Consider the following 12642-nt stretch of genomic DNA (forward strand, 5'->3'; position numbering starts at 1 on the left):
AACACCATCTTTTCCCCAAAGGGATTTCCCCTCATTCCAATCTCATTACTCAGGGACCCCCCCATCTCCCTGATTTCACTATTCAGGGACCACACACCCCATTTCACTACTTAGAGATCCACCAGCATTCTGCTACTCAGAGCCTCCATGCCCTGTCTTTCCCCACAGGGACCTCCTTGGCCCAATCTCATTACTGAGGGACCCTACCCCATTTCAGTCTCATCACTCAGGGACCCCTCACCCCATCCTCTCCCCTCTGGAGCCCCCTTGCCCAAATTCCTTCCTCAGGGGCTGCCTAACCTCCCCTCACCCCATCCTCTCCTCTTGGGAACGCCCTGCACCCCGATTTCCCTACTCAGGGGCTCCCCTGATCCTCATCTCATGACTAAGGCAACCCTCACTCTGTCCTTTCCTCTTAGGAACCCTTCACCCTCATTTCACTACTCAGGGACCCCACACTCTGTTTTCTCCTCTTAAAGAGACCCCTCACCCCGATCTCACTGCTCATCCTGTTCTCTCCTTATGGGCACCCCTCACTCCGATTTTCCTACTGAGGGACTCCGCTCACCCCAGCTTCACTTTTCAAAAGCCCCACACCCCATCTTCCGCACTGCAGGGACCTCCCCTCACTCAATCTCACTGCTCAGGGACCCTTGCCCCCATCCTCTCCTCTTAGAGACACCCTTCACCCCAACTTCACTACTCAGAGACTCCCCTTATCCCAATTTCACTTTTCAGGAATCCCACACCCCATCTTTTCCACCACAACGACCTCCCCTCGCCCAATCTCACTGCTCAAAGATCCTCGTCCCATAACCGGCCCAGACCCCCCTGCCCTGTGCACCCTTCAGCCCGTCCTCCAAGGGCCCCCTGCCCCGTCTTCCCCCGAAAGTTCCCTGAACCTCTCGCCCCATCCTCCTTCGAAGGCCCCCTGCATCCCTCGCCCTGTCCTCCCCTCGAGAACTCCCTGCCCCGTGCACCCCTCACCCCATCCTCCCTCGTGACCCTCCTGCCTCCTGCACCCCTTGCCCCGTCCTTCCCCGAGGGCTCCCTGCACCGTGCACCCCGAGTCTCCGGCCGACCCCTGCCCACTCACTCGGAGGCGCCCTCGCTGGTAGGGGACGGGCCCTCGGCGATGGTAGGGTTGATGGTGAGCGCCGGCAGCACCGGCTTCCTCCGGGCCAGCATCGGGACTCCGCGGGCCGGCGGCGGCGGCGGCGGCGGCGCCTCTAGCCGGGGCCCATAGGGGGCGGGCCGGGAGCGATCGGCGCCTACGCGAGCCCGGGGCTGCGGCCGCGGCCTAGGCCGGCGTCGGGGCGGCCGAGGGCGGGCGGCGCTGCGGGCCTGGGCCGAGGGTAGCCGAAGGGCGCTGGGGCCGAGGCGCCGGAGCCGCCACCTCTGCCGAGGCCCGCGAGAGGCTGACGCCGCAGCCGGAGTCCAAGAGGCCGGGGGAGGGGAGGGGCGGCCACAAGATCGCGGACCGGCCTCTCGCGATAACAGGATAGGGAGCCGCGATGGACCCTACCCCAGGCCGGTGCGCCTGCGCAGAAGCCCAGGCCGCCTTTCGGAGGGGAAAGGGGCGGACACCGAGGCGAGGCGGTGCCCGGAGCGTGCGCATTCGCTTGCCTTCGCACGGCGCGTGTGCGCATGCGCCTGGGGCACGAGGCGCGGGCGCAGGGGAGGAGACGGATGGATGAGGGCGGGGGGGTTGATGGTCTAGCACAGGTGGGCAGGGAGCCAGACTCCTGAGAGCCTGTGGTGCCCCAGGCTGGGGCTGAGACAACCCAAAAGACCCCAGAACAGTGGACGAGACCCACCCAGAGTCCATTTAATCTTTTTGGCAAGGGTGGACACATGCCCCGGCTCCCACCGCCTTAAAGTGTCAATTGCTCCCCCTCTTTCATCCGAGCAAGGCCACTCCAAAACATTTTTTAAAATTTATTTTAATTGACAAACAAAATTGCATGTATTGTTATGCGCATATTAAAACATTTTTATTATAAAATGCACATAACGGCCGGGCGCGGTGGCTCAAGCCTGTAATCCCAGCACTTTGGGAGGCCGAGACGGGCGGATCACGAGGTCAGGAGATCGAGACCATCCCCGTCTCTACTAAAAAAAGACAAAAAACGAGCCGGGCGCGGTGGCGGGTGCCTGTAGTCCCAGCTACTCGGGAGGCTGAGGCAGGAGAATGGCGTGAACCCGGGAGGCGGAGCTTGCAGTGAGCCGAGATCCGGTCACTGCACTCCAGCCCGGGAGACAGAGCGAGACTCTGTCTCAAAAAAAAAAAAAAAAAAAAGCACATAACATAAAACTTGCCATTTTCACCATTTCTGAATGCACAGCTTAGAGGCATTAAGCGACCACCATCACCATGTCCAGAAGTTTCTCATTTTCCCAAACTGAAACGCTGTCCCTGTGAAACCTCACTCCCTATCCCCCTCCCCAGCCCCTGGAACCCACCATCCTACTTCCTGTGAATCTGATGATCCTAGGGACCTCATATGGGTAGGATCACACAGGTTTTGTCCCTTTGTGTCTGGCATATTTCACTGAAGGCAGTGTCCTCAAGATGCATCCACGTTGGAGCCTGTGTTAGAATTTCCCAACATGACTGGTCTAGGCATATTTCCAATTGGGTAGCCCTGCTCCAAAAAGGAGCAGAAGGAAAAAAAATAAAAGAAAAATTTCCTCCTTTTTTTTTTTTTTTTGAGATGGAGTCTCGCTGTGTCACACAGGCTGGTGTGCAGTGACGCGATCTCAGCTCACTGCAAGCTCCGCCTCCCGGGTTCACGCCATTCTCAGCCTCCCAAGTAGCTGGGAGTACAGATGCCCACCACCACGCCTGGCTAATTTTTTGTATTTTTAGTAGAGATGGGGTTTCACCGTGTTAACCAGGATAGTCTCGATCTCCTGACCTCGTGATCCACCCGCCTCGGCCTCCCAAAGTGCTGGGATTACAGGCGTGAGCCACTGCGCCCGGCCAGAATTTTCCTCCTTTTAAAGACTGAATAATATTCTATAGTGTGGATGTACTATATTTTGCTCGTCCATTTATCTGCCACTAGACACTTTGGTGAATTGTACTGCTATGAACACAGATGTACAAATATCTGTTTGAGTCTTCGCCTTGAGTTATTTTGGGTATATGTTCTGAAGAGGAATTGCTGGATTATATGGTAATTCTATGTTGAACTTTTTGAAGCACCACCTTACTGTTTAATACAATAGCCGTACCACTTCATAAGAAAGGTCATGTTATTTACCTGGTGGTGTAACCCATTAAAAATGTATTTAATTTGGCCAGGCATGGTGGCTCATGCCTGTAATCTTAGCACTTTGGGAGGCCGAGATGGGCAAATTGCCTGAGCCAAGTTCAAGACCAGCCTGGGCAACACAGCGAAACCCTGTCTCTAGTAAAATACAAAAAATTGGGAAGGGCGCAGTGGCTCACGCCTGTAATCCCAGGACTTTGGGAGGCCGAGGCAGGTGGATCACCTGAGGTCAGGAGTTCAATACCAGCCTGGTCAATACAGTGAAACCCCCTCTCTACTAAATAAATAAATAAATAAATAAATAAATAAATACACCGGTTGTGGTGGCGTGTGCCTGTAATCCCAGCTACTCAGGAGGTTGAGGCAGGAGAACTGCTTGAACCCGGGAGGCAGAGGTTGTAGTGAGTTGAGATTGTGCCATTGCACTCCAGGCTGGGCAACAAAGTAAAACTCCGTCTCCAATAAAACAAAACACAACAAAAAAAAGTTAATTTTTGGCCAGGCATGGTGGCTCACGCCTGTAATCCCAGGACCCTGGGAGCCTGAGGCAGGCTGATCACTTGAGGTCAGGAGTTTGAGACCAGCCCAGCCAACATGGTGAAACCCCATCTGTACTAAAAAGACAAAAATTGGGCTGTAGTCCCAGCTACACAGGAGGCTGAGGCAGGAGAACTGCTTGAACCCGGGAGGTGGAGGTTGCAGTGAGCCAAGATCACGCCACTGCACTCCAGCCTGGGTGACAGACCAAGACTCCGTCTCGAAAAAAACAAAACAAAACAACAAACAAAATACTGCTCCTAGGGAAGCCTGCTCCTGGGTTTTTACAATCTGGGCCTTTCAGTTTGACTTCTCTTCACTCCCACCTGCTTGTCCAAAATTCAGATGGACGCTCATCTGGCCTCAAATAAAGACAGGCCCTTTCAGAGACCGGGGTATTTCCATGTTCCTTCTGTTCTGCCCAGCAATCATTCTCCCATTTTATCCTATTTTAAGCTTTTTTTTGAGACGTAGTCTCGCTCTGTCGCCCAGGCTGGACTGCAGTGGCGCAATCTCGGCTCACTGCAAGCTCCGCCTCCCGGATTCACACCATTCTCCTGCCTCAGCCTCCTGAGCAGCTGGGATTACAGGCGCCTACCACCATGCCTGGCTAATTGTTTTTGTATTTTACTAGAGACAGGGTTTCACCGTGTTAGCCAGGATGGTCTCGATCTCCTGACCTCGTGATCCGCCTGCCTCAGCCTCCCAAAGTGTTAGGATTACAGGCGTGAGCCACCACGCCAGGCCGGCTTTTTTTTTTTTTTTTTTTCAAGACAAGTTCTCACTCTGTCACCCAGGCCCCAGGCTGGAGTGCAGTGGCACAATCATAGCTCACTGCAGCCTCCACCTCCCTGGCTCAAGCGATTCTCCCACCTCAGCCTCTCTAATAGCCCTGGCTACAAACATGCACCACTATGCCCAGCTAATTTTTGTATTTTTTGTCCAGACAGGTTTTCTCCATGACGCTCAGTCTGGTCTCACACTCCTAAGCTCAAGCGATCCTCCTGCCTCAGCCTCAGCAGTGCTGGGACTAGAGCTGTGAGCCACTGCGTTCAGCCATTAATGCACAATTCTCCAAAGTTCAATTTCTTGAACTGTTACAAGTCTATACATCCATGTAACACTTGCCCTTACTCCAGAAAGTTTGTTCACTGCCTTTTTAGTTCATTCTCGGCACCCAGCAGTAGTGAGCTGGTGAATGTTTAATGAGCTGGTAAATGTTTAACAATGAGCCATTAAAATAAGGAGAGGCCGGGCGTGGTGGCTTATATCTGCAATCCCAGCACTTTGGGAGGCTGAGGCGGGCAGATCACTTGTGGTCAGGAGTTTGAGTCCAGCCTGGCCAACATGGTAAAACCCCATCTCTACCAAAAATACAAAAATTAGGATGGTCGCGGGTGTTATCCCAGCACTTTGGGAAGCTGAGGTGGGCAGATCACCTGAGGTCAAGAGTTCGAGACCATCCTGACCAACATGGTGAAACCCCATTTCTACTAAAAACACACAGAAATTAGCCGGGCATGGTGGCGGGCGCTGTAATCCCAGCTACTTGGGAGGCTGAGGCAGGAGAACTGCTTGAACCCTGGAGATGGAAGTTTCAGTGAGCCAAGATTGTGCCTCTGCACTCCAGCCCAGGCAACAGAGTAAGGCTCTGTCTCAAAAACAAACAAACAAAAAAAATTAGCTGGGCATGGTGGCAGGTGCCTGTGATCTCAGCCACTTGGGAGGCTAAGACATGAGAATCACCTGAACCTGAGAGGTGGAGGTTGCAGTGTGTCAAGATCATGCCACTGCACTCCAGTCTGGGTGACAGAGGGAGACTGTCTCAAAAAAAAAAAAAAAAAAAAAAGCCCGGGCATGGTGGCTTATGCCTGTAATCTCTGCAGGGGAGGCTGAGGCGGGCAGATCACCTGAGGTCGGGAGTTTGAGACCAGTCTGACCAACATGAAGAAACCCCGTCTCTACTAAAAATACAAAACTAGCCGGGCGTGGTGGTGCATGTCTGTAATCCCAGCTACTAGGGAGGCTGAGGCAGGAGAATCGCTTGAACCGGGGAGGTGGAGGTTGTGGTGAGCCGAGATGGCACCACTGCACTCCAGCCTGGGCAACAAGAGTGAAACTCAGTCTCAAAAAAAAAGAAGTTGACGACGGTATCAAAGATGCTTTTGAGTGGCTGTAAGCCAGCTGCAGTCCACTACCACCCCAGAAACCCCCTAGATTCTGCGTTCTATCCCCATAGATTCGTTTTTCCCTGTTCAAGAGTTTCCTGTAAATGGAATTGCACTCATGGTGTCAGCTCTTTGTGCTTTAGGACAATCTTTTGGTTTTGGTTTTGGTTTTGGTTTAGACAGGATTTTGCTTTATTGCACAGGCTAGAGTGTAGTGGTGTGATCTCAGCTCACTACAGCCTCCACTTTCTGGGTTCAAGCCATCCTCCCACCTCAGCCTCCGGAGTATCTAGGACTACAGGCTCGCACCACCATGCCCAACTAACTTTTGTATTCTTTGTAGAGATGGGGCTGTCATCATGTTGCCCATGCTGGTCTCGAACTCCTAGGCTCAAATGACGCTAGTACCTTGGCCTCCCAAAGTGCTGGGATTACAGGCGTGAGTCACTGTACCAGATCCTGAGACAGTATTTTTGAGGTTCATTTATATTGTTTCACGTAACAATAATTTGTTCGGTTTCCTTGCTAGATGATATCCCATTGTATGTACTGTGGGCATTGCCCTTGACATAGAACAGTAAATGAATTCTCCTTTTGGCTGGGCACGGTGGCTCACACCTGTAATCTCAGCACTTCGGGAGGCCGAGGTGGGTGGATCACGAGGTCAGGAGATCAAGACCATCCTGGCTAACATGGTGAAATCTTATATCTACTAAAAATACAAAAAAAAATTAGCCGGGCGTGGTGGCGGGCGCCTGTAGTCCCAGCTACTCGGGAGGCTGAGGGAGAATGGCGTGAACCCGGGAGGCAGAGCTTGCAGTGAGCCAAGATCACATCACTGCACTCCAGCCTGGGCGAATGAGCAAGACTCTGTCTCAAAAAAAAAAAAAAAAAAAGAAAAAAGAATTCTTCTTCTTTTTTTGGAGACAATCTCACTCTGTTACCCAGGCTGGAGTGCAGTGCTGTGATCACTGCTCACTGCAACCTCTACTTCCTGGGATCAGGTGATCCTCCTCCCACCTCAGCCACCTGAGTAACTGGGATGACAGGTGCACACCACCTTGCCCAGCTAATTTTTTATTTTTTGTAGAAATGGGCGGGGGGAGTCTCACCATCTTACCTAGGCTGGTCTCAAACCCATGGGCTCAAGCGATCCTCCTGCCTCGGCCTCCCAAAGTGCTGGGATTACAAGTGTGAGCCACCAAGCCCAGTCTGTTAGAAACTTTTTTTTTTTTTTGAGACAGAGTCTCGCTCTGTCATGTGGGCTGGAGTGCAGTGGCACAATCTTGGCTCACTGCAACCTCCGCCTCCTAGGTTCAAGTGATTCTCCTGCCTCAGCCTCCTGAGTAGCTGGGATTACAGGCAAGCACCACCACACCCGGCTAATTTTTGTATTTTTTGTAGAGACGGGGTTTCACTATTTTGGTCAGACTGATCTGGAACCCGTGACCTCATGATCTGCCTGCCTCGACCTCCCAAAGTGCTGGTATTACAGGCGTGAACCACGGTGCTGGGTCTGTTATGAATTTTTTGAGGCCAAAGAAGATGTTGGATGTATCTCCTTCTCTCCCGCTTTACCTCCACGGACGGACGTAACAGATGCTGGATACATATGGGCTACTTGAAGGAATGACCTGGTGTTCTCGTCCTCGAGGAGACAGGTTGCCTTATTAAAAGGCAACCATTCGCAGCACTTATGATAAAACAGGAGCTTCACTTGCTGAGGTTACAGTGCAACCTCACCCCCTCCACCCATTCTCTATCTTTACTACCAAGCATCCTTTGCCCTGTGACCTCTCTCTGTGATATATTTCCTACTTATCGTTGCTTCCAATAACACTTTTTCTGAGTACATCTGTCCCTTGGTCCCAGAGACGTGGTATCTCCTAAATTGCTCCTCCCAGGAAATAAATTTCTAATAGCTTTCTTGATAGATTCAATCCATGGTGACATTTATCTTGTAGAGGCACATGCTGGCATTAATATCACAAGTGTACATTGTTTCCAACTAGCAATGTCCTGTGAACTTTATCTCTCTCACCTGTGCAGTGGATTAATTGCCAGAACAGCCGAAGAGACCCCTTTGGAAAGCAATTTAACCCTATCGTGACCACGCTGTGACTCAGTAGTTGGAATCGTGGGCATATGACTTAGAGAAACTCCTGCCTGTATGCACACAGGAAACTCACACAATAATGTTCTCAATGGCAAAAATTTGGAAAGTACACAGGGTCCATTGATGGGAGAATGGAAAAATACGTCCCAGCGCAGTCCCACAGAGAAATAGGAGACCGCAGAAAATTCCTACGTGACAACAGCATGAAAGAATCTTAGTCTCGGCCGGGCGCGGTGGCTCAAGCCTGTAATCCCAGCACTTTGGGAGGCCGAGGCGGGCGGATCACAAGGTCAGGAGATCGAGACCACAGTGAAACCCCGTCTCTACTAAAAATATAAAAAATTAGCCGGGCGCGGTGGCGGGCGCCTGTAGTCCTAGCTACTCAGGAGGCTGAGGCAGGAGAATGGCGTGAACCCAGGAGGCGGAGCTTGCAGTGAGCCGAGATCGCGCCACTGCACTCCAGCCTGGGCAACAGCGTGAGACTCCGTCTCAAAAAAAAAAAAAAAAAAAAAAAAGAATCTTAGTCTCAGCTACTTGGAAGGCTGAGGCGTGAGGATTATTTGAGCCCAGGGATTCCGGGCAGACCTGGGCAACATAGTGATCCTCCCGTCTCGGCCTCCCAAAGTGCTAGAATTAGAGGCGTGAGCCACCACACCCAGCCTTTTTCTTTCTTTCTTTTCTTTCCTTTTTTTTTTTTTTTGAGACGGAGTCTCGCTCTGTCTCCCAGGCTGGAGTGCAGTGGTGCGATCTCCGCTCACTACAAGCTCCGTTGCCTCCCAGGTTCATGCTATTCTCCTGTCTCAGCCTCCCGAGAAGCTGGGACTACAGGTGCCCGCCACCACGCCCGGCTAATTTTTTTTGTATTTTTAGTAGAGACAGGGTTTCACCGTATTAGCCAGGATGGTCTCAATCTCCTGACCTCGTGATCTGCCCGCCTCAGCCTCCCAAACTGCTGGGATTACAGGCGTGAGCCACCGCGCCCAGCCCTTTTATTTTTATTTATTTATTTATTTATTTATTTATTTATTTATTTATTTATTTTTTGAGATGGAGTCTTGCTCTTTTACCCAGGTTGGAGGGCAGTGGTGCAACCTCGGCTCACTGCAACCTCCGCCTCCTGGGTTCAAGGGATTGATTCTCATGCCTCAGCCTCCTGAGTAACTGGGATTACAGGCATGTGTCACCACACCCAGCTAATATTTTTGTATTTTTAGTAGAGATGGAGTTTCACCATGTTGGCTAGACTGGTCTTGAACTCCTGGCCTCAAGTGATCTGCCCGCCTTGGCCTTCAAAAGGGCTGGGATTACAGGTATGAGCCACCGTACCTGGCCTTATGACACCATTTTTATAAAATGAAAATGGCTCAGTGTTATTAGCTATTAGACAAATGCAAATTAAAACCACAATGGGCCGGGCGCGGTGGCTCAAGCCTGTAATCCCAGCACTTTGGGAGGCCGAGACGGGCGGATCACGAGGTCAGGAGATCAAGACCATCCTGGCTAACACGGTGAAACCCCGTCTCTACTAAAAAATACAAAAAACTAGCCGGGCACGGTGGCGGGCGCCTGTAGTCCCAGCTACTCGGGAGGCTGAGGCAGGAGAATGGCGTGAACCCGGGAGGCGGAGCTTGCAGTGAGCTGAGATCCGGCCACTGCACTCCAGCCTGGGCGGCAGAGCGAGACTCCATCTCAAAAAAAAAAAAAAACCACAATGAGATACTTCCATACGCCTATTAGAATGGCTAAAATAAAAACACTGACCAGGTATAGTAGTTCTGCCTATAATCCCAACACTATGGGAGGCTGAGGTGGGAGGATGGCTTGAGGCCAGGAGCTCCAGATCAGCCTTGGCAACATAGTGAGATCCTTGTCTCTACGAAAAAAAAAAAAAAAAGCTGGGTGCACAACTGTAGTCCCAGCTACTTGGGAGGCTGAGGTGGGAGGATCACTTAGGCCCAGGAATTCAAGGCTGCAGTGAGCTATGATTGAGCCACTGCAGTCCAGCCTGGGTGACAGAGCAAGACTCTATCTCAAAAGGCAAAAGAGCCTGGGTGCGGTGGCTCAAGCTTGTAATCCCAGCACTTTGGGAGGCAGAAGCGGGCGGATCACCTGAGGTCAGGAGTTCGAGACCAGCCTGGCCAACATGGTGAACCCTCCCCTCTCTACCAAAAAATACAAAAATGAGCCAGGTGCAGTGGTAAATGCCTGTAATCAGAGCTACTCGGGAGGCTGAGACAGGAAAATCTCTTGAACCCAGGAGGCAGAGGTTGCAGTGAGCCGAGATTGTGCCACTACACTCCAGCCTGGGCAACAAGAACAAAACTCGGTCTCAAAAACAAAAATAAAAACAAAATTTGGCTGGGCACAGTGGCTCACACCTATAATTCCAACATTTTGGGAGCACAAATGGGCAGATCGCTTGAGCTCAGGAGTTGGAGACGAGCCTGGACAACATGGCAAAACCCTGTCTCAGCCGGGCGCGGTGGCTCACGCCTGTAATCCCACACTTCGGGAGGCCAAGGCGGGCGGATCATGAGGTCAGGAAATCGAGACCATCCTGGCTAACACAGTGAAACCCCGTCTCTACTAAAAATACAAAAATTTGCGAGGGTGGTGGCGGGTGCCTTTAGTCCCAGCTACTTGGGAGGTTGAGGCAGGAGAGTGGCGTGAACCCAGGAGGCGGAGTTTGCAGTGAGCCAAGATCGCACCACTGCACTCCAGCCTGGGCGACAGAGTGAGACTCTGTCTCAAAAAAAAACCAAAAAAAAAAACCCAAAAAAAACCCATCTATAGAAAAAAAAAAAAATTAGCTGGGGGTGTGTTGGTGCACGCCTGTTGTCCCAGCTACTCAGGAGGTTGAGGCAGGAGGATCGCTTAAGCCTGGGAGGTTAAGGTTGCAGAGAGCTATAATGACACCACTGTACACCAGCCTGAGCAGGAGAGCAAAACCCTATCTCAAAAAGAAAAAAAAAATCAACAAAAAGATTAAGATGGTACATTTTATGATATACATGTATTTACCACAATTTTAAAAAGATTGGGGCCGGGCGCAGAGGCTCACGCCCGTAATTCCAGCACTTTGGGAGGCCGAGGCAGGTGGATCACGAGGTCAGGAGATCGAGACCATCCTGGCAAACACGGTGAAACCCTGTCTCTACTAAAAATACAAAAAAATTAGCTGGACATGGTGGCAGGAGCCTGTAGTCTCAGCTACTCAGGAGGCTGAGGTAGGAGAATCGGTTGAACTCGGGAGGCGGAGGTTGCAGTGAGCCAAGATCACGCCGCTGCACTCCAGCCTGGGCAACAGAGCAAAACTCCATCTCAAAAAAAAAAAAAGAAAAGGAAAGAAAGAAAGATTATATAGAAATTATAGATTGTAGAAAAGGAAAACTGCGCCTTATAATGTTTAGGGATATGAACACATGATTAATTGAATTTCGTGAAGTCTGTGAGTTCCTGGAATGCCGGGAACTCATCCATCTTGGCGTCCCTGGCTGCCAGCACAAAGCCTGACACACGGGAGGTGTTTGGTGAGAACAGATGTGAGCAAGTGAACGTGGCTGCTTTGGGGACCTTGTGGCACGGTGGCAGTGTGCAACCTGCAGGGGTTTGGGGCAAACACACCTGGCTCGAAGCCTGTTCCCTTGGATCACAGGATGTTCTCATCCTATTCTAGTGAGTTACTGATGAAACCTCTCGCTCTTAGCCTGTGGCCAAGCTCCCAGGATAGAACTCCAGAAACCAATCTGAGCTTTCTTCCAGAGCTGCAGCTGATTAACTTAACATCCTGGGGCGCAGCGTTTAAGGAGAAAAACAGGATGCTCTGAGAGAAGCTTAGCAGTGCTGTGCCGAAGCCAGCTCCTACTGGTGGGTAAGAGCTTATTTGTTCAAGTTTTGGGAAATTTGGGAACTGGTAGTTAATAGCTATGATTAAAAATTAGTCCAGGCGCGGTGGCTCACGTCTGTAATCTCGGCACTTTGGGAGGCTGAGGCGGGCGGATCACAAGGTCAGGAGTTTGAGACCAGCCTGGTCAACATGGTGAAACCCCGTCTCTACTAAAAAAACTACAAAAATTACCTGGGTGTGGTGGCGGGCGCCTGTAATCCCAGCTACTCGGAAAGCTAAGGCAGGAGAGTCATTTAAAACCGAGAGGCAGAGGTTGCACTGAGCCGAGATTGCACCACTGCACCCCAGCCTGGGACAGACCAAGACTCTGTCTCAAACAAATAAACAAACAAACAAAAATTCGGCTAAGAGCAGTGGCCCACCCCTGTAATCCCAGCACTTTGGGAGGTCAAGGCAGAAGGATCATTTGAGGTCAGCAGTTTGAGACCAGCCTGGTCAACATGATGAAACCCTGTCTCTACTAAAAATAGAAAAATTAGCTGGGAGTGGTGTTGGGCACCTGTAATCCCAGCTACTCAGGAGGCTGAGGTGGGAGAATGGTTTGAACCCGGGAGGCGGAGGTTACAGTGAGTGGAGATTGCGCCACTGCACTCCAGCCTGGGCAACAAGGGCAAAACTCTGTCTTTAAAAAAATAAAGA

General features: G+C 51.3%; 1 protein-coding gene across 6 annotated transcripts in view; it reads right to left on the reverse strand.

The window, feature by feature from the left end:
- Nucleotides 1–1444, reverse strand: part of MAP2K2 (mitogen-activated protein kinase kinase 2) — a 37739-nt gene extending 36295 nt beyond the window's left edge. For 5 of the 6 annotated variants that reach the window (XR_013409587.1, XR_013409588.1, XM_015122494.3 and 2 more), the window contains exon 1: nt 1097–1444. Coding sequence is in view for 4 of the 6 variants with exons in the window: in XM_015122494.3 (XP_014977980.1) it covers nt 1097–1188 (92 nt within the window). In the remaining 2 variants the exon portion in view is untranslated. The remainder of the gene's footprint in view (nt 1–1096) is intronic. The other variant, XM_015122493.3, reaches the window with a different exon arrangement.
- Between the last annotated feature and the right edge of the window lie 11198 nt (nt 1445–12642).

The sequence above is a fragment of the Macaca mulatta genome, chromosome 19 (assembly GCF_049350105.2).
Source record: "Macaca mulatta isolate MMU2019108-1 chromosome 19, T2T-MMU8v2.0, whole genome shotgun sequence".
NCBI classification, from domain to species: Eukaryota; Metazoa; Chordata; class Mammalia; order Primates; family Cercopithecidae; genus Macaca; species Macaca mulatta.